General features: G+C 33.1%; 1 protein-coding gene across 1 annotated transcript in view; it reads right to left on the bottom strand.

The window, feature by feature from the left end:
- The window catches only part of LOC127725253 (leucine-rich repeat-containing protein 4C-like), an 80,843-nt gene that overhangs the window by 12,986 nt on the left and 44,606 nt on the right, over positions 1 to 23,251 (bottom strand). Inside the window, exons 9-15 of the mRNA XM_052232123.1 lie at positions 20,376 to 20,435; positions 19,515 to 19,669; positions 18,843 to 19,115; positions 16,384 to 16,701; positions 15,545 to 15,820; positions 12,694 to 13,002; positions 9,427 to 9,591 (exon numbers count right to left, since the gene is read on the bottom strand). Of these exons, the coding sequence (XP_052088083.1) occupies positions 15,603 to 15,820; positions 16,384 to 16,701; positions 18,843 to 19,115; positions 19,515 to 19,669; positions 20,376 to 20,435 (1,024 nt within the window). The 3' untranslated portion in view covers positions 9,427 to 9,591; positions 12,694 to 13,002; positions 15,545 to 15,602. The remainder of the gene's footprint in view (positions 1 to 9,426; positions 9,592 to 12,693; positions 13,003 to 15,544; positions 15,821 to 16,383; positions 16,702 to 18,842; positions 19,116 to 19,514; positions 19,670 to 20,375; positions 20,436 to 23,251) is intronic.

Genomic DNA, 23,251 nt, shown 5'->3' with positions numbered 1-23,251 from the left:
TGTGGACTACTTTATGTTGGTGAAACTCGACAAACTTTGCGTAAAAGGATGAATCAACACCGGTCTGATAATAAAGATCCGCAATTCAGGGTTCTTTATAACCATTTTAATCAACCGAACCATGATCCCTCTTTATCTATGAAAGTACGCATCATCGAGAAAATTTATCAGCACACAAATAGTTCTATACTAAGTACTCCTTTCCGAAAAGATAGAGAAAATTTCTGGATAAGGGAACTAGGTACTGCAATGCCATTGGGTTGCAATGATAATGTCAAAGGAGTAGGCAATTTGTCAAATCCAGCATGCAGTGATGTTAATGTAATGAGCTTATTCAATACTACCTTACGACAACAACGTAGGCATGGGCAAAAACATTACCATCGACCTAATGTAACCTGTTCAGTTAACCAATAGAAGAATTGATGCAATCAACATCTGCAACGTTCTACATCACAAGGATGTAACATCTAAAATTCCACTTTATTTTCAAAATCAGTCTGTTCCTATTGTATCATACAGTTACACCAAAACCATTGCACCCAGAGTATTTAACTATAAACAAGCATTGCAGGACCTTGATTTAGAACAATACCTTTAAAACCCTCTGACATGTGACTGTTCCCACTCGCCTTATATTTACAACCCCTCTGGTCATATGTTATTACTGGGGATCTAAACATAATTCAACATGAAAATCTCCGAAAGGTGATATCTTATGGTTCTAAGTTTGGAGAACCCCTACACATCAATTGGAGCCATAACCTCAAAATAATTATGGATTCCATTGAGGCTGACGCCAGAGCATGGGCTAAACGAGAAAAAGTTGAACTGGACACTTTGTCAGAATGGGTCAAAACAATCAGGTCTATGATAAAACGTCGCATTCATAGGTTGAAAAACTGTGTGAATAATCGACCAAAGTCCGTTTTCAGAGACAAAGAGGCTGTGAAATGTCTATTATTTCTTCACGATAAGTATGTTGTTGTTCCTGCGGACAAAGTTTCAAATAATATTGTCTTTGTATGTAAATCGTACTACTACGAGTGTCTTGTAAAGAATTAGGAATAAATGAGCACTCACGTAATCCCACATACAAAAACATATCATTTGACATGGATGAGATTTTGGCGAATCATAAGTCCTTCATGGCTTCAATGAATATTACATTGAACAACAAATTGGAGGACTTATCTTATTGGATACCTAACTTCACAAAATTTCGTAAAACAACGTTACATTGCCGGCTCATTTGCATGTTCAACTAAAGAATTGTCCATTAGATTGACAAAAATTCTGTCTGCAGTGAAAGAGGGTTTTCAGAAACACTGTGAGTCTGTTTACTCGCGTAGTGGTATTAGCCATATGTGGATTCTAACAAACTCTAAAGAAATTCTGGATAATTTTAAATCTCGATCTTTTTCTGAAATTAGTTCTATCATAACTGTTGATTTTTCAACCCTGTATACCACCATTCCCTATGTGAAATTGAAAAATCGTCTAAAAGAAATAATCCACAATGCTTTTCAACATAAAAATGGTAGCATACGTTATAAATTTATTACTTTGGGATACCTTACGGCATATTTTGTTAATAGTGAACAAAAAGGTAAAACATGTTACACAGAGGAACAAGTGATCAGTATGCTGGAGTTTTTATATTGACAACATATTTGTTGAATTTGGAGGTAGACTTTTTCAAAAAATTGTCGGAATTCCTATGGGAACGAACAGTACGCCTCTCCTTGCCGACCTCTTCTTATTTTCATATGAATCGGAGTTCCTTCAGACACTTGTCAAAAACAAGAAGATCAAAGAAGCCAGGTCATTTAATTTCACATTCAGATATATTGATGATGTTCTTTCCATTAACAGTCCAAACTTTTATGATTGGGTTCCATTAATATATCCCCCAGAACTAGAAATTAAAGAAACAACAGACACGGCTTCCTCCGCCTCATTTTTATACTTAACCTCGAATTTGACATACACGGTCATCTCAGTACCAGAATCTATAACAAACGAGACGATTTTAATTTTGAAATTATCCATTTCTTCCACCTTAGTAGTAATATACCAACTTCACCTGCAAATGGGATATACATTTCCCAACTTATTCGGTACTCAAAAGCATGCAATAACTACTCAGACTTTGTAAAACGTCACCAGTGTCTGAGCAGAAAGTTGATGAACCAGGGGTATGTCAAAGAACGTCTCGTCCTTTTTCTAAAAACGTTCATCGGAAGGTACCAAGACCTTGCTGATAAATATTCCGTATCAACTTCACAGATAATACACGATGGTCTTGAAGTATAGATTATGGGTACTGACGTTGTTTATCATCTTAACGACGTGTTATATTATTCTTTTATTTGTCTTTATTAATATTGCTTTTACTGTTTAATCTGTTCTTTTGGTGGTATCCATTTGACGTGGCTCTGTACTTAAACATCCCGTCATTGTGTTATTGTTCTATGATAATTTTTGTATTCTTGTCTTTCATTTTTGCTAATATGCTATTTCTGTACGCCTTTTTGTGTTTCTTGGTTACATATGACGTGGCTCTGTACTTATACATCCCGTCATCGTGTTATTGTTCTTTGATAATTTCTGTACTCTTGTCTTTCGTTTTTGTTGATGTGCTTTGTCTGTGTGCGTTTTTGTGTTTCTTTCTTGCACGTGACGTGGCTCTGTACTTATACATCCCGTCATTGTGTTATTGTGTCATGGTAAATGTTTGTATATATATCTGTTTGTTTTTATAGTGATTGAGATAATAACACAACGTTGACTGCTGTACCCCTTTTTTGACATTTTTACCTATTATGTCTGTTTGTTTTGTTCACACATCGTTGTCAATATAATGGAATTTTATACGACTGGCATACAAGTGAGAGGTTTAGCTAGCTATAAAACCAGGTTCAATCCACCATTTTCTACATAAGAAAATGCCTGTACCAAGTCAGGAATATGACAGTTGTTGTCCATTCGTTTGATGTGTTTGAGCTTTAGATTTTGCCATTTGATTAGGGACTTTCCATTTGAATTTTCCTCGGAGTTCAGTATTTTTGTGATTTTACTTTATACTGTGCAAATCAACAGGTGCATGTGAATAAACCAATATTTCACTTTTTTCGGTTTTACCCAATCTAAAAGTTTAGGCTAAAATATTAAAAGTTAAATACTTATATAACGACATTTGATGCATGACGTAAGTTCGACAATGGCTTCGTCATGGATTCTGAATATTAAACATGGAATTCAAAAGGTTTGAAATGCTTCCCAAACTGTTCTAAATTGTGATGCCTCTAAACAACCAGTAATCGTTTCAAACTAATTAGATTTCATGATTTACAAGTATAACATTCCGAGTCAACTTCTTTTTCCTATTACCTCCATATGAACGGAACCTTACGAAATTTGAAGCTGTTACGGAATTTAAAAAGTACGCATAGGCGATTGATTGTGTTCAAAAGAAATGTGGTGCACAGAACAAGCCGAAGGCGAGAAGATGTACGGAATTTCAATAGTTACTGCCTTTTGGAAAGCATTGTTATTGTTAGATTGTATTTTTATGTTAAAAACACATAACAGGAATAAAAGCCCTGTTCATTGATAAGTTTTTATTTTTTCTATGTATTGTTTGTGATTGTGTCCAATTTACATTTACTCCATATCCTTTTATTTTCTATAAGTGAAAATTTTTCAACATATTAGAAGAGGCTAGTATCTACGAAAATCATTTAAATGAGAAGCCATGAATAAAAATGTGATTTCATGTCATTTTCAGCACTATGATAAAATTGAGAATCGAAATGGGGAATGTGTCAAAGAGACAACAACCCGACCAAAGTGCAAAAAACAGCCGAAGGCCACCAATGGGTCTTCAACTCAGCGAGAAAATCCAGCCCCCGGAGGCGGGCTTCACTGGCTCCTTAACAAAAAGTGTACTAGATCAGTGAAAATGGACGTCACACTAAACTCCTAAACATATAAATGAACGGCTCATTGATTAAGGCCGTATGGTGACCTATAGTTGTGTCATTTGGTCTCTTATGAATAATTGTCTCATTGGCAATCACACCACATCTTCTTTTTTATATAAGATTTAAAAAACATACAAGACTAACAAAGGCAAGAGGCTCCTGACTTGGGACAGGCGCAAAAATGCGGCGGGGTTAAAAATGTTTTGTGAGATCTCAAACCTCCCCCTATACCTCTAGCCATTGTAGAATAAACAAACACAGCAATACGCACAGTATAACTCAGTTCAAAAGAAGTCCGAGTCCGATGTCAGAATAGGTAACAAACGAAACTAAGCAAAATGACGATGATAATTAAATTAACAAAGGACTACTAGCAGTTACTGACATTCCAGCTCCAGACCTCAATTAAACTGTTTAAAGATTATGTCTTCATCCTATGAAAATCAAGCACAATCCCTCCAGTAAGGGGTTTAGTATCATAAAAAGTAATAAAAAATTAATACTGAAATCCGAACGGAAACGGAAAGTCCCTTATCAAATGACAAAATCAAAAGCTGAAACACATTACACGAATGGATAACAACTGTCATATTCCTGACTTGGTACAGGCATTTTATTATGTGGAAAATGGTGGATTAAACCTTGTTATACCATCATAAAATGTATGAGAAGAACATAATCCGTACCAGGCCAACAACTAGTTTTAGAATAAATGTGTTTATTTCCGATGCAAAGTCCCCCCCCCCCCCCCCCCCAATGAGTGAATCAGTATAAATATCAAAATATGCCATATTTAATGACCCTCCTGAATAAGTCTGTTTAAGGTTTTGTTAGCTTCTGAGGTTAATGCCGACATTTTTGTGCTTTGTATAGAAAATTACCTTAAAAGAAGGGATGTGCAATACTATAATGAATTCATTTAAGAGTAAAACCATTTATCTTGATAGGAAAGTACACTGGGTAAGTTTCATGTTAGGAAAAGTACTAGATTTTGGGAGCTTTTGGTAATAACTTTTTTGATGCTGAACCCACACTTGTGTCTTGGCAATCATAACAAAAATGTTAAAGGCGTAAAACCACGAAATCATAGTACGTCACATCCGGTTTCAAACGAAAAAGGGTTGAAAAAAATATTCCCTTGAATTTGACAGTTGTAGGAAGTTTTACCTGCAGAAGCAAATGTATGAGTCATAAACATGTAGCTTTGGTGCTTTTAAGTAACATTTAATTTGTATTTAGTGTTTCGATAAGATATTTTGGAAACTTGAGGTTACATGGATACTTTAGCTTCAATTCTCCCTCGCCATGCTCGTCCGAATTTTAAGTTTTTCTTTACTAAATTCCTTCATATAAATCAGAAAAACTATAATATAGGTTTGGTTGCTCGCAGTAACTTGTTCTTTTCTCTTGCAAACAATGTTAAATAACATTATATTCTTGTATAATTCTTATATGATTTGCATATTAGGGAATGCGTCTATATGATTGGTCGAGTCGACTTCCGCGAGTGGCTCTTGACGTTATTTATTTTCCGATAGATGACGTTGACCGAACTACTTTTTGTAATCAATGTAAACAAGATGGCGGCGACGTTAAAATATCTATTTTTTTCTTCGCGTTCATCGTTAAATTTGAAAATAAACACATAACATTCATTTAAATGATTATAAGACACTTTTGTAGTTTATTTTTTATCAGATAGCAAATTTCATGGAGAATTTTATTTTTGCGTTGACCAAAAAATAAATTCATTCGCCAGGCCAATTCAATGACAAAAATATACAATTTACGTGTGACAGAGGTTACGAGTGGGGAAATTAAATTCCTTATCTCCAATTGCAAGGAATTATAAGGATTCAACGCCTTTTTAAAGGAATTTATTGGTGTATAAACTGGACCAAGTCACTCACAAACATATCATAAAAGTCATTCGGACTTTTATTTGTTTGTGAGTGAATTGGTCGAGTTTATACACCAATAAATTCCTTTAAAAAAGGCGTTTTAATTTTATAATAATTTGAGGGAACAATATTTTAATTGACATTTGCATACGAGAAATTTGTTCAACACATCAGTATATATAAATTTACTAATATTCACGTGCTCTAAAAACCTCATTCCAAATATTAATTCAACCACCGTCAATCCAAATTCCCCATCTAAATTCAGCACTTTTTATAATTGCGTCAAAGGTGGCAATGCTGCTGCAGCCAGATTATTCAATAAAAACGCACGTGGATATCCACAAATATTTCCGTGCAATGCCAGAAAATGACAAACCTGATCTAAATTATCTTCTGATAATACTGTAAGGTCAACAGTGAAGAGGAGAGCTTTTTCGCTTTCCTTTTCCTATGACATTACATGAGAGCCCAAAGCCTCATTTATCTGGTTACATGAACAAAGCCAAAGTGTGGTATACAATATGTAGGACAAACAGGACGGGAGTTTTTTAAACGAACACAGGAACATCTATACCGCGTCCGAAAACCTAAGAAATTCAAAAGCATGATTTATCAACATTTAGGTAAACACAACCACAATATTAAATTTATTAGATTTCAACCGCTCGAAACGATCCAGAAACAACAAGGGCAATCGCATAAACAGTTTGAAGATTCCCGTAAAATTATCGAACTGTCTTGGTTTAAACGACTTCAAACAGCGTATCTCCTGGGTCTAAATGACAATATACTTGGACAAGGGAACATATCTACAATTTCTTATATTGATATCATGAATATTATGGATAAAAGACAACGAAATAATAGGTCTCATGGTAAGCGTATCAATCGAAATCAACGAATTAAACATCGTATAAATTATACACTTGGTAATCTCCTATCTATAGTTAAAATCAATGGTAGGCATCAATTATTATGTAAACTGGGTCAAATACCAATTAATAAATTACATGATATTTTCAAGGAGTGTGACACCATCTCTTTCTTCAGTCCGCTGTATGAATATTCGCGTATAATTACAGCTTTTTGCCACCATAGGCTGTTCCCGCGTATCGACAAACCTGAAGATCATAAACGTCATTTTCTAAAAATTAAATATATTAACTGATCTAGTATATATAATGACTCTACCGTTCAAAACGTCATACCTCCCTATTTTGATAGCACAGAACCACCTATTATTTCATACACATACAAAAAACCCAGCAGAAGTTAAATTTTTAATTATACGCCCGTAACATCAGATGTCAATGTAGAAAATAATACTCCTTTAACATGAAATTGTGAATCGTCGAAGTTTAGATATGTTCCCTATGGCCATGTTATTACGGGGGACCTCGATATCGTCCAGGACAGAGAGGTTAAAAACTTTTTGAAAAAAGGACCAAATTATCGTCCTCCATCTAAAATAGATTGGAAACAGTGTCGTCAGGTCACCGAAGATGCTCTTTCCTCGTTTTGTAAAAATTGGTGTAAGCGGGAAAAATCTGATAAAAAATCTCTTGATTTTTATTTAAATAAATGTATGAATGTGGTAGATAATAGAATATCACATTTTGAAAATAATTTAGAAGTAAATAATTAAACGCCTTTTTATGTATAAACTGGACCAAGTCACTCACAAACATATCATAAAAGTCATTCGGACTTTTATTTGTTTGGGAATGAATTGGTCGAGTTTATACACCAATAAATTCCTTTAAGAAGGCGTTTAATCCTATTCTATGCGATGAAATGTATGTAAAATAGTGTCTGTAGTGTTGGACAGGATATAACTTTGCTATTTTTTTCTTTATCTGAAACAAAGATAAATTCTGCACAATCTTTTGAATAGTGCCAATTTAACAAAGACTTATAGGGGAAATCAAGGGTGGTATTACTTACAAAAGAGGCTTAGAATTACCTGAAATCAATCAAAACTTATAATTAGGCAAAACTTTGCAATAATATTGGTACTGTTTTTCTTGCAAGTTACATAGGCTATTAGTACACAAAAAGAAATCAATCTGGGTACAATTTTATTAAGTTAAAGAACCCAGACTAATATTTAATGGTACACAGGACGACAATTACCTACTTTGCTTTATCAGACCAGAGCTGATTATCTATGCAAAATGATTACTCACGTCAAAAGTGATAACCTAGATTTTTTTGAAGCACATGTTCACAAATACGAAAAGTAATTATAGGTCGAATTCCACTTTAGTACTTGAATTGAATCCATTTTTTTTGGCCTTTTATACCTTCGGTGTGAAATTTTTTAACAATCAATAAGTATAATTATTACTACTTTAAGAAGTATTGCAAGTTAATTGGTAAGGTTTTCGATTCAATGCTTTGATACTGTTATTACAAATTATTTTGTAATAAAAAACTAGTCTTGATTAATTTGCAAACAAAACAGTGTGAAATTAATTTTTTTTATTGATTGTGAAAATGTTTAATTTATCAGTATAAATGACAATAAGGCGAATGCTTGTCTTTTTTATAGCGGAAAACAATCTGGTAATTGTGATATTTAAAGTCGATTACAATCACTTATACTTTTCTCCTCTGTTCAACATAGTTATTCAGCTTTTATTATACCCATAAATATACATCATTTACTATTAAAAATTACCTGAAAATTGCATATAGATATAGGAAGATGTGGTATGAGTGCCAATGATGTCAGTTTTATGTTTCGTTAAAACATTTCATCTAAAGATTAATCATAGGATATTCTAAACTCTACCGGTACTTTTATAAAATGTCATATGTCCATACTAACAACGTAAAAATATTGTTTAACAAAATTCTAATTTAAACCTTTAAACACTAATTGTATGTCGACAAGGCATACCAAGATTTAAAACTTATCTTCTTTATTTAGCTTTTGAATTCGTTTGTCTTTACACAAATATTGATCTCTTCTAATTTCAGAACAAATTTAAAAGGCAATATGATTATTTTGTGTAATGAAGGAAAACAATTGTTCATAAACAATGATCTTTGAAACCGACATCATAATAAAAGATGGAGATAAAACTATCGGGAAATATCAAAAACAATATGGTAGGGAGAGATGAACAAAAACGTTCACAAAACGTTTCACAGAAAAAAAAAATCGGCAGCAGGAACTACAACACAAACCGGTATGAACTCGTGTGCTATAGAAGGTGTAGCAATGTTAGATTCATTCATGACACTCGTTGTCATACTTTCGTTACAATCCCGTAACAATAAACCGTTATACGACTTCTTACAAGACCAGATTGGAAAATGTCTTTTGTGAACCCCCATGACATTCCAAAAATTAATACCAAACAATTTATGTATTTTTTCTCAATCTTAACCATTAACGAATGAGAAAGTTTGAAATAAGAAATGAAAAAAACTGGCATTCCAAATGACGATTATGTTAGACCTAAATCAACGGACCATACATATTGCACAAAAGGACCAATATGGGATGCTTTTTCATTTTATAGAATTACCTGACATTTTCGATGAAATTCTTCTGATAAGAATAATTATGCAAATAACAACTATGGCTACCCCAAATACTGTTGAGCATATTGCAATTATCACAGTCACACTGTTTCCTGTAGAATCTGGTGATGTTGTGGCTTCGGAGGTGCTGATTGTGAATTTATTCTGTTCTAAAATATAGCATAAACATTGTCTTTATTTTATTTCTGGATGGAATTTAATCGTTCAAAAAATGAAAATGTCACTCAAGATCATGTACATTTCATATAATTGCAAGATTGTAAGTGCTTGTCTCAAAACGTTTAATACAATATATAAAGAACGTGAAGGATTGTATTCGCATTATCTTTCATATGAAGCATCATTTCAGGAATCTATCATGTCATTTTCTTATGTACGTAAACGCATTTTCTTCTCTAGATATGGGATACAAATAGTCATTATTGCATTATAGCAACCGATGGTATACATCTTGTCTGAACTTATTTTGTTTCCTTAAATGAAGCTCCAGCCCTAACAATATCATTACACCAAGAAGAATTACAAGTCTTACCTAAATTAATTTTACAGTACAACATAATACACCAACCACCTACAACTGATTAATCAATGTAAAAAGACATACAAGGCTTAAGACAGACATCACTCAGATAATCTGCCTTGGTGAAGGTACAACATGTGCTGAGGTTAACCCAAATATACGTGTGCTCAGGCCTTCTGTTTGCAAATTATAACAAAAATATTTGATATTAATTTCTAGATATGACATGTAACGTGGAATTAGACTTCGAAATAATTCTTTACTAAATTAAGGCTATTGTAGTTTACCCATTTTTTAAGTCTTATCAATCGAAAAGGACGGCAAATCAAGTTAAAAAAACGAAAACTGAGGGAATGGCATGAAATCCAAAAGGAGCGAGACCGGGTTGATCAGCAGTGTCAGTCTCTTCTGCTATGCATACATTGCCCGCATTGTTACAATTTGAAATTAGACACAATCGATAATTTAACTGAAAATACTAGTGTTCTAGAATGTAAAGATTAAGAACTGCGAAATTATGCCGCAAGTAAGTTAGGACACAGACAAATTGTTGGTGGGGCTACACATGTTAGCGGGATCCCAACCCTCCCCTAACCTGGGACAGTGGTGTAACAGTACAACATAAGAACGAACTATAAAAGTCAGTTGAAAAAGGCTTAACTCATCAGATGGATACAAATAGAAATACATCTAACAAAAACACGGAGTACATTTTGGCCGGGTACTTGTACATCACTCACAACAATAAAGACACAAAGTACAGATCTGAGAGGTCTCGCAGTCACTGACAGCTAGTTCAAAGCCAATAACATCTATTAACAAAATCATGAATCTAAGAATAGAATATCAAGCAATATACACCAACATCCAATGGATCCAATCGATTTAGTGTAAAAACGTTATTAACAGTCAGAGGCAAATAATACCATGACAAGCCAAAATATAGGTATCTACAAATGAGTTTGACTGTCCCTCTGGTATCTTTCGTCCCTCTTTGTGCATATGTGTATAACAATGATGTTTAGTATGGTTTCCCATAATTATTATGACTAAGGATATATAGGTTAATGTCCTGTTTCAACCAGTTGGCCGTCTTTATTATAATGATGAAAACTAAATTCATTAAGATGTATCAAATGAACGGAAATTGCAAGGCCAAAAAAGGGATGTTTAAACACACAAGTTGAAGACAAACTAACAATACAATGGCAAAAAACGAAAAACGACGAAAAGACAAACAACATATAAAAAAAAATGATTAAAGACTTAACAAACAGAACCCCATCAAAACCCATATGCTCCGATAGGGAAGGCAGATCCTGCTCAACAGGTAGCACCCGTAGTGGTTTTCATGGAGGTACAAATTCGGTGATAAGCCTCATGTGGTGATGTCAAATTAGTGGAAATGAGAGTGTGATTTTTGTTCGGACAATGTGAACATTGTTAGTCTTGTATTATTTTTAATTTTAGTTTCTTGTGTACAATTTGGAGTTTAGTATGACGTTCATTATCACTGAACTAGTATATATATTTGTTTAGGGGCCAGCTGAAGGACGCCTCCGGGTGCGGGAATTTCTCGCTGCATTGAAGACCTGTTGGTGGCCTTCTGCTGTTGTCTGTTCTGTGGTCGGGTTGTTGTCTCTTTGACACATTCCCCATTTCCATTCTCAATTTTATATCCATTTTCATCTACGAAAAAGACCTTCCATAACGGTCAACAAACTCGTGATTGCGTTTTTTTTCTTTGAGATAATTTCAATGTTACCACTTGGAACACTTGGTCATGTTTGTTGGTTAAATAGCTTTCATTTTAGCAACAACCCTCTTACCCTCTATAAGGAAAACATGATATAAAATGCAGGCTCTGGAATATCTTATCAACTTGGAGATAAGTATATACTTTGTATGCTGCTGAAATGTTGCTATTTAGTAAAGCAAACTTCATAATTGGGATGCTGCGATAATTTCTCAATCGTGATGTTTTGTTGTCAACAAACCCTCATTGACAATCATTATGTATAAGACAAGATGCATTGCAACAGGCAGACTAAATTGTGTCTGTGATATCCTTTATTTCAAGTTGAATGGTATAGATGTATTCAACATATTCTCAACACTTTGAATTATTTGGTGTGAAAACATCATCTTTATAACTTCTGCTACACGGAACAGTGAAGCATTTGATTTTTGTGTTCCACGGAACATCCTAAGGGATACCCCATTTGACTCACGTACAGCTAGAAGGAAGTTATGTCTTTAAAAAATTCAGATACTTTTCAAAATTAAAACCATGTACTGATAATTTTTTCTACTGTTTAAACACACCCGCTACAATATAAAAAAAGTTTACTGCTGTACCCCCATTTTTAACAGTTCCACCTTTTATGTCTGTTTGTTTTGTTGTCGATATAATGAAATTATATGCGACTGTCATACAAGTGAAAGGTTTTGCTAGCTACAAAACAAGTTTTAATCCACTATTTTCTACATGAGGAAAAGCTGTACCAAGACAGTTGTTTTCCATTCATTTGATGTGTTTGAACTTTTGATTTTGCTATTTGATAAGAGACTTTTCGTTTTGAATTTTCCAAGGAGTTCGGTATTTTTGTTATTTTACTTTTCAAAGAGTAATGCTAGCTTCTTTTCTTTTTCCTAAGAAGCTATTATGAAGTATACCTCATATGAAATAAAGGAACTAGTCAAGTAAATAAATTAATGTACTTTGTATTACCTTGTTCAATAACAAATAATTGGTTCACCTCTCCAAAACTGTTCAGAATCACGCATTTATACAGTCCATACTCAGCTTTGTGTACAGTTAAGTTGCTAATGAAACCTTCTTCGTTTACCAAAACACGATGTTGTCTGATTTGAACAATAGAATATGTTGTTGTTTGTAGAAATTTAGTTCCTAATGCAACTGGTTCATTATCATAATACCACTTTGGATCACTTGGAAATGGTTTAGAAAAAAACGTTACAGAAAAAACCGTATCACTACCATCGACTGAAGTGGAGTGTGATATGACAAAAGGTGGACCTGAAATAGAAAAAAGAATGTGCAAGATTGTTTGTTTCTTTTTGGTACAAATAAAGGCAATAGTAGTATACCGCTGTTCAATAGTAATAAATTGATTTAACTGAAAAAAATCCGGGTCACAAACCAAAACTGAGGGAAACACATCAACTACAAAACCCCAAACAACAGAAACATTGAACTGCTACAAAAACAATCGCCAACATACATAGAAACCGACTATTTGATAACTATTTGATAATAACTGCCCTATTCCTGACTTGGTACAGGACATTTTAAGAAAAAATGATGGGTTGAACCTGGTTTTATGGCTAACCAAACATCTCGCTTATATGGCAATGTTAAAAATACCGCTAAAATGATAACATTACGTTACAGGAATATAGTACAAATAAACACTCGGGGCAGAGAAATACATAAATAAATAATATAATAGTACATTTCAACATGTAAACCACAGAATAACAACGAACACCTAAAATTAATTAACGACAGTACACAAATACAGCATAATAAATTTATGAACTGTGCGTTACACGAATGTATCAACGCCACAAAAAGTGACGTCACAGGTAAATTTCTAAAAATTTAATATAAAATTGGGATTAAGTTAGTAATGGTGTTATTTGATGTATTTTCTAACAATTACAAGAATATTAATAAAGAATTGTGTTAGTAATCGTGTAATTATTTGTATGTTCTAACCATGTCGGTTTTTCTTCTAAATCAAACTGTGTAAAAACAAATAAATCCTGTGCATATAGTTGCTCTTAACTAGAAATCATATAAATGAACTACGTTCTACAATCTGTCGATTCCTGTATCTTGGCATTGCACAATGTCATGTTTTTCTCTGACTGTTTATGACGTCTTTACACATAATCCATTTGATGTTGGATGTGTAATGATTGATAATTAAGTCTTAGATGCATGTTTTTTTTTATTAGTTGATATTGGCTTTGAACTATCTGTCAGTAACTTCGAGTACTCTCAGATCTGTACTTAGTGTCTTTTTGTTTTTGGGATGTACCCATCCACGTCCACTCTGTGTTTTTGTTATATGTATTTCTATTTGTATCCATCTGATGAGTTAAGCCTTTTACAACTGATTTTTATAGTTCGTTCTTATGTTGTACTGTTACACCACTGTCCCAGGTTAGGGGGGGGGGGGATCCCGCTAACATGTTTAACCCCGCCACATTCTGTATGTATGTGCCTGTCCCAAATCAGGAGCATGTAATTCAGTGGTTGTCGTTTGTTGCTGTGTTACATATTTGTTTTTCGTTAATTTTTTTGTACATTAATAAAGCCGTTAGTTTTCTCGTTTGAATTGTTTTACTTTTGTGACCTCTGGGCCTTTTGTAGCTGACTATGCGGTATGGGCTTTGCTCATTGTTCAAGGCCGTACGGTTACCTATAATTGTTAATTTCTGTGTCATTTGGTCTCTTGTGGAGAGTTGTCTCATTGGCAATCATACCACATCTTCTTTTTTATACGTGATTAATTATCTTTATTTTTACATTCATACAGAAAATTAAAACAAAATAGAATTAAAACCACAAACGATAAGACATAAAACAATATCCAATCAGAATTACAAATAAAAGGTCATAACTGAATACATGAATGTTGGATGTACAAATACCGATACACATCTAATAGCAATGCGAAATCACACTCAGCAAAAGAGTCATAATCGGGAATAGGTCACGTTCGTTACTTAAAAGACCAGACGACATATTTGGTAAACCACAATCTAAGACGTGGTAAAAATGTTGTTAGTTAGTTTAGACACAGACACATCGTATAGATCAACCAATTCGTGATGGTGTCCATAAAATTTACGGAGTGTAATTTTTAATCTGTTCTCCTCATAACTCTGTGGGAGCAGTTTCTGCGTAAGGAGCACACTCCTGTATATGAAGTCCGTATAGTGTGAACATGCACGAGCATAACGTATCAACTGAGATATGTAAACACCATACGGTTGTGTATGTTAATAGACAATAATTGATTTTTTTTTCTCTTATTTAACACGCTATTTGTAATCGAACAGACTGTAAAAGTGTGGTTCAAAGAACTTTTATGCAATTGTTTTAGTTCATATTTTTGCTTTATAGGCAGTAAGCAAAATGGGAAAATTACCAATTAAATGAAATCAATTAACTGTCAAATGCACTTTTTGATAGGATTCTTTAATCGTGTTGTTCTTTCAAATTCATTTAACATTTAAAAGCACTTTGTACCTTGTTTTGCATATGGAAAAAATAATATTAAATCAAATCAACAAGGATCAGGTTGGTATAATGGATTGAATCAAGTTTGTGTTTTAATCTTAACTAAGAAAGACAGATACAGTCCTGTCAGAAAATTGATCAACCCAGTGAGTAATAAAATGAAAAGATTGTATAAAAAACAAACACAAAAAACGCACAAACACACACACACACACATAAATATTTAATAAAAGAATGTTACGTGTAAACAAACTTCGTTTGAGTGAAGCAAATGGCAAGAGATGACGATGTTTTGAACAATATTTACCGCTTACGGACAATGTTGTAGACATTTCCATTATTGTCTGGCCGAGTATATCTGTTTTCTATCTACAGGTGTAATCACCGGTATCTTGACTATTGCAAAATGGAATAGTCAGAATGTTTGAGGTATTAACATGCCTGCCTTGGAGTGAACGAATAGTTTCTCCAGCGTTCGAATGAATCCAGGAGATTGGAGTGGCGCCGACCAATTTTAAAGTACACTTTAACTCAATACTATGTGATGTGTCACAATAGGTCCGTCTTTCCAATTCTAAACTAGCTGAATAATAATTAAAAAAAAACCAACATATTATATCCTTTATACCCTTCTATAGTTCTACAACTTAATACATACATCTATTAATAAACTCTAAAGGCAACACATACACATAATTGATCATTTATTTGTTACAAAAAAAAAGATGAAAATTACAAATGTTTGTCTAATATTTCATAAGAGAGGTACATTTACTATTTTCCCCTTTATATTGACTATATCTAGTATAGTATTATAATTTTAAGACTTTCTAGTTTACTTGACAATTAATTACTGATGTTTGGTTTGCTTACTTTTTACGATTACTTTTTGGAATGGGGTCATGTCGTTTAATCTGTAGTTTTCTGCGCAGTGATTTATCTAATGAGAAATACTGATGATGTTTTATTTATTAAAAAGTAGGAATATCATCTTGGTATCGTCTTACTTATTTTAAAATTTAGAGTATCAACATGTTGTTCACATCTAATACACATTCATGTATTTCATTTAAACACTTTTAATCGTGTAATGTCTTTTTTCAAAAATGGACTGACCATATCTTTATGAAAATATTTGAAAATTACCTGGTCCTAAAACAATTTGTTCTACAACTAATCCATATGAATTAGACATCTCACAACTATAAACATCGCTCGGGCGTCTCTTGAAATTATGAATCGTTAAGTTTGATATAAATCCACCAGTCATAACATCCACATTGTACTGCTTTATTCCAACCGTCATGTCGTTTACTGAAATGGTGTATTCTGGATCTCCATTTAAGTTGTTGTTTCCGAGCAACCATTGAATTTTGAAATCGTATGGGATGGAATAAAACACAACGGACAAAATTAAATCATCTCCATCGTCCTCTGTATGCTGATTCAATACAATAGGAGGACCTATAAAAACGTAGTTATCGCTATTAAAGAAGTCAGAATTATTTTAGTTTTACAAATTATAATGGATGGAGGGGTGGATGGCTGTTTAACGTCAAGCTTCAAATGCATATTTAGGACGAGGACACGATTACTTTGGGTTGCACACCTAATTTTGTCAATATAATGGAACTATAAACAACTGTCATACAAGAGGGAGATATTTTGTTTTACTTTTATAGAATGAATTGGTTGATTTAACTTTACAAATTATCTGTTAAGTTCTCATGGATAAAATACAGGAAAAGTTGTTTTTATATGGTAATAACAGGCCTAGGGGAAATGTCAATAACTAAAATAACACGGTACTATAACTTGAATACTTGTAGACATAGACAAAAATAGTACCACAGAAAAAAAAGCAACAATGTGTAAAGCAGAGCAGATAAATCTGTTTTTGTCTCACTATGACAAACAACGACTAGACAGATTTCATTCACGATAGATATATTGGAGAAAACACTCGTCTCATATATTACATTTAATTTTATACTGACAAGTTTAACCATTTTGGCTAACCAGTAGATCTTGTCTTTCTGATTGTGTTTGCTAATAGAATCTTCTCTCCATTTATTATAATTTCAAGGTCATATTCAAAACACAACATTAGTAAACATGTCAGTTATGTGCGAAAATTTCTAAACGATGGATAATTATAATAAAAAGAAGATGTGGTATGATTGCCAATGAGACAACTCTCCACAAGAGAGCAAATGACACAACAATAAACAACTATAGTCACCGTACGACAACCACTGAATTACAGGCTCCTAACTTGGGACAGGCACTTACAGAATATGTTATGATTGATATTTCAGTGTTGGATGCATGATTTTTTTATTAGTTGTTATTGGCTTTGAACTAGCTGTCAGTAACTGCGAGTACTCTAAGATCTGTACTTAGTGTCTTTTTGTCTTTAATGTTGTCTATAAAATGGATTTTTTTTTATGCGACTGTCATACAAGTGAGAGGTTTAGCTAGCTATAAAACCAGGTTTAATCCAACATTTTTTACATAAGGAAATACCTTTACCAATCTAGGAATATAACAGTTGTTTGCATTCGTTTGATATGTGTTTGAGCTTTTGATTTCGCCATTTGATAAGGGACTTTACGTTTCGAATTTTTCTTGGAGTTCGGTATTTTTGTTAGTTTACTGTAAATGTTTATATGGGGATGTATAAATATCCTGCCATGTCCGGTCTTTTTTTTTGGGGGGGGGGGTATTTTTTTTTTCTATTTGTTAGATGTCTTTCTGCTTTGTTTCGATCTGATGAGTTAAGCATTTTTCAACTGGTTTTTATAGTTTATTCTAATGTTGTACTGTAACAACCCTATCCCAGGCAAGAGGGAGTAAATGGTTGTTTGGTTTATCTTCAGATTTAGAAAATTTTTGATACTGTCAAATGTTCCCGATCTTTACTAGTTTACAAGACAATACTCGCATGTTACCCTATGCTCTATTTTTAACTTTGAAGTCATGTTGGTAAGCAAGCGGACACATTTTGACTAGGACTTTTGGTCATACAACTTTATTTAGTACCGGGTATACAAAGTTTGTGCTCAAAGCACCAACTCCTGTATCAATTGGTTGTTTTCTGAGTCGGAGTTGGATAATCGTACTCGAAGCGTTTATGATTGTCGGGGCTTGTAATTTCGGGAAACAAAATCTTGTGGTTTTACTTTTGTCATTTGTTGTTCGAAAAAATGACAGACAGAGGGAAAATGTAAAAAAACATGATAAGAATCGTTTATAGTCTACTCATTGGTGTATATTAGAAATGAATTTAGGAATATTGAACAGCGACGAACTTCTGTTGCCCCTTATTTTCCTCTTCGATGCATTACATTGGTCAAACTCTAAATTAATGTACCAAGTCAGAATATGACAGTTGTATTTCACTTGTTCCGTTGGTTAATAACGTTTGATTTTGTCAGTTTTTATGGATTTTTCCTTTTTGAATTTGCCTTAGTGTTTGGTTTTACTTTTTTACTATCTGACTGAATGATTTATTTTGTTTTGATTATAAATATTTGACTGCATTTGTAATTGTAATCAAGATAGATTGACAAAACGAATGCAGACATGCACTACTGCTAACTTACCATTAACTAACAAATTTAGAGATCTGTTAATACTTGGGAGTAAAGAATAGTCTGTTGACAGCATGCAAGTGTATTCTCCAGAATCGTCATGATTACAAAATGAAAATTGAAGAGTATTTGTGTTTTCATCAACAAAATCTTTATTCAATTCCCTTATGAACTTGCCATTACGTGAATGTATCCAACGTATCAGATTTGTTGTTAAGTAGTTATATACACACGGAAGATCGACGGATTGAGATGCATTGCAACTCTGTACAGTTGATACATTGTCTAAAATAGATGGATAGATAAAAATATAATTAAAATACTCAAATAACAATGAATAAGTATCAATAAAAATAGTTCAGTGGATTTAATAAAAGAAATTTCCTTTTCTATGATTCTCCACTAAAGCAGACAAATCTTTCATTTTCAATTGCGTTATATTTCTCGGCTGATGCATGTAAAGCAGTAGATTTCCCTATCGACGCACCAGTCTCTCTCTTTTAAGTTCATGCTATTCCCACAGTGTTTGTATGTTACCTTGATTTGTTTTCTTAATCGAAATGAGATTTAAATAGCAGTAAACTACTTTTACCTTAAAACATTTACTCCATATTTATTCAATGTCAGGTTTCTTAAAATAAAAAAAGTGCGGTGCATAGAGGTGAACCCTCTTGTAGTACATACCAATGCAATGAAAGTCTTCAGGGACCAACTCGGACACTTTTTTGTTGTTGTTTGCACATATACTATCACTCTCAATTTTAAACTGCTTATCATGGCGTAAGTAAACTAACCACATCAAGTCACAGTCACACTGTGTATAAGCACCAGTAAAATATCTAAAATTGGATAAATTAAATTCTTCATTCCATTTCTGTCCATTTTGTTTTCATGTGGTTCCTCATGTGTGCAGATACTTATATATTCTTGACTTTCACATTTTTCAGTTTAAGCGTTCATAAAAAATGTTAATCGAGAAGGCGCTTCGGACGCACGGAATTTATAAAATGTGTTTTTTATTTTTATTTTTTTATGTATATACCATTACACATCTCAATGGTTCGGGGAATATGTTTTATATGCAAGAGAGACACTAGAACAGCTACATATCTTTGTTAGCTTTACGCGTAAAACGCGAAAGAGATCAGCTGCCTGACGCAGTTAGAGGCTATAATATAAGTCTCCTTTGATGTGCACACTTGCTAATCATCTGATATTGTCACTCGCAGGTGATACTTTACAGTATCAATATGCACACGCAACCGATAATAGATACATCTAATTTCTAGTAAATACACATGTCTTTTTTATGTACAGGCAATATACCTTTTGAATAGTTTGAAATTAACAAAAAAGAGTGCAAATTTGACAATTCTAAAATTGTGATAGTAAGTAACAGTTCATTGTACTACAAGAAAAACGCTGTCAGTTGACAATCATCGTTAGTTAAAATATAAAAAGAACAAAATCTTTACTAAAAACTATCTCTGAATTCCGTCACTTTTAGACCTTCGTTAGCAGTCATGTTGAATGCGGTGTACTTACATGAATTCTGAAAATGTAATCAATCGATTTTCTTTTATCGTAGAACTTGAACCAAGCACTCTGAAATTTGAAAAACGAAACAAAATAAGCCGTTTACATATCATCCGATGCAAACTATTAATGAAACCTAATTGTGCACTGTATATGAGAAATTAACTATAGCTCCACTTTTTTTATAAATAGAAAGGTAAATTTTCAGATGTATTTTTTTTTATATCGTAATGAAACGTATTCTACCACCTCTCCCTCAACCAAATTGGACTACCTGGTGAACAACGTCGACACACTATAGTGGCTAACAAGATTTTGAGAGGTAGACAAAATTGACCTTAAGGATGTATTCTTCTGATGTTTCAGTCTCGGTGAAATCTCGTTCGGGAATTATTTCCAAAACATGTGATACAAGTGGAAAATATTAATGAATCTAAAAATTATTATAATCAAACTAAACTACATGAAAAAATTGTGAACTTACAATAAGTAGTTTTTGAGTAATACAATTTTCAATTTTTATAAGCAATCCGGCCAGTGTCATCAGCCAAAATGTTGCGAAATTGGTGAAGAGTACAAAGAATTGATTTTACCAAAAATATGTACATCCCATATCAAATTTGTATTTCAAAATTCTTAGATATATATTTTTTCAATCATTCATAACAAAGAATAAAATTGAGAATGGAAATGGGGAATGTGTCAAAGAGACAACAACCCGACCATAGAACAGACAACAGCAGAAGGTCACCAACAGGTCTTCAATGCAGCGAGAAATTCCCGCACCCGGAGGCGTCATTCAGCTGGCCCCTAAACAAATATATATACTAGTTCAGTGATAAGGAACGCCATACTAAACTCCAAATTGTACACAAGAAACTAAAATTAAAAATAATACAAGACTAACAAAGGCTAGAGGCTCCTGACTTGGGACAGGCGCAAAAATGCGGCGGGGTTAAACATGTTTATGAGATCTCAACCCTCCCCCTATATCTCTAGCCAATGTAGAAAAGTAAACGCATAACAATACGAACATTAAAATTCAGTTCAAGAGAAGTTCGAGTCTGATGTCAGAAGATGTAACCAAAGAAAATAAACAAAATGACAATAATACATAAATAACAACAGACTACTAGCAGTTAACTGACATGCCAGCTCCAGACTTCAATTAAACTGATTGAAAGATTATGTCTTCATCATATGAATATCAGGCACAATCCTTCCCGTTAGGGGTTTAGTATCATACCATCATAACATATATGAGAAGAACATAACCCGTGTCATGCTAACAACTGGTTTTTAAATAAATGTGTTTAGTGCCGATGCAAAGACCCTATAAGTGAATCAATATTAACGCCAAAATATGCAATCTTTAATGACCTGACAACAGTATCGTAACTATATCCCTTCTTAATAAGTCTATTTAAAGGTTTTGTTAGCTTCAGAGGTGAATACTGACATTTTTGTGCTTTATAAAGAATATTTCCATAAAAAATTGGATGTGAAATACCTGATCGTATAAGAAGTCTGCATGTTGAGCTATATTTACGAATGATGTCCATATACCGATGATAAAATTTAGTAAATGTTTTGACTAGTTTGTGATATCGAAAACCCTGGTGTAATAATTTTTCAGTAATACATAAATTTCTCTCGTTAAAATCTAAAACATTGTTACATACACGAGCGAATCGTACAAGTTGAGATATATAAACACCGTAAGATGGTGACAAGGGAACGTCACCATCTAAAAATGGATAATTAACGATAGGAAATGAAAAATCATCTCTTTTATCATATATTTTAGTATTAAGCTTTCCGTTAATGATATAGATATCAAGATCGAGGAAAGGGCAGTGGTCATTGTTAGTATTAGCTTTATCTAAAGTAAGTTCAACAGGATAAATTTCTTTAGTATACATACTGAAGTCGTCATTATTGAGAGCCAAAATATCATCCAAATATCTAAAAGTATTATTAAATTTGTGTATCAGATGTTGTTTCGATGGGTCTTTGCTGATTTTTGTCATAAATTGTAACTCATAGCAATACAAAAAAAGGGTCCGCAATAAGTGGTGCACAGTTAGTTCCCATTGGAATTCCGATAACCTGACGATATACGGAATCTCCAAAGCGAACAAAAATGTTATCTAGTAAAAATTCAAGGGCATATATAGTATCAAAGCATGTCCAATTGACATAGTTTTTTTGTTTATTGCTACTAAAAAATGACCTAAAAGAGTTTGAACATATATATTCACATTCTGACTTTTTAAATGCCCATTTAATTAGGTGTGTGAATTTTTTCTTAATGAGAATGTGAGGCAATGTGGTATATAGGGTAGAAAAATCAAAACTTTGAACAGATTCAAAATCACCAATATATGCATGTAATTTATCAAGTACTTCAAACGAGTTCTTGACACTCCAAAAGTAATTAATTCCACTATTTTCGAAGGCCTTATTTGAACAATTTATTATCAGGTTGTTGATTGTACCAAGTGTACTGGTAAGAAGAATAGACAATTTAGTAGTGGAACAATGGCTTGAAGACGAAATGAATCTATATTTGTAAGGTGTTTTGTGTAGCTTCGGAAGCCAATACATAGTTGGGACTTTCATTGTATTTGGTTCTGCATGTAAAGCGGTAGCTAAAAGTTTATGTTTGTTACAGATATATATGCTTGTTACAGATATATATGCTTGTTACAGATATATATGCTTTTTGTTCTATAAAAAAAGAGAAAAATCCCAAATTTTAAAAAAACAGCATTGCCAATTTGACACGAAAAAGCAACAAAATTTTATAAAACTTTCTTATATTAACACCTAAATATAGTTTTTTTTTAAGTTAAATCTATTCAAATTGGTCTACTTCATCTTTA

Source organism: Mytilus californianus, unplaced genomic scaffold (assembly GCF_021869535.1).
Source record: "Mytilus californianus isolate M0D057914Y unplaced genomic scaffold, xbMytCali1.0.p SCAF_15, whole genome shotgun sequence".
Classification (NCBI taxonomy): Eukaryota; Metazoa; Mollusca; class Bivalvia; order Mytilida; family Mytilidae; genus Mytilus; species Mytilus californianus.
Note: the sequence above shows the minus strand (reverse complement) of the source record. Positions and strands in the feature narration are given on the sequence as shown.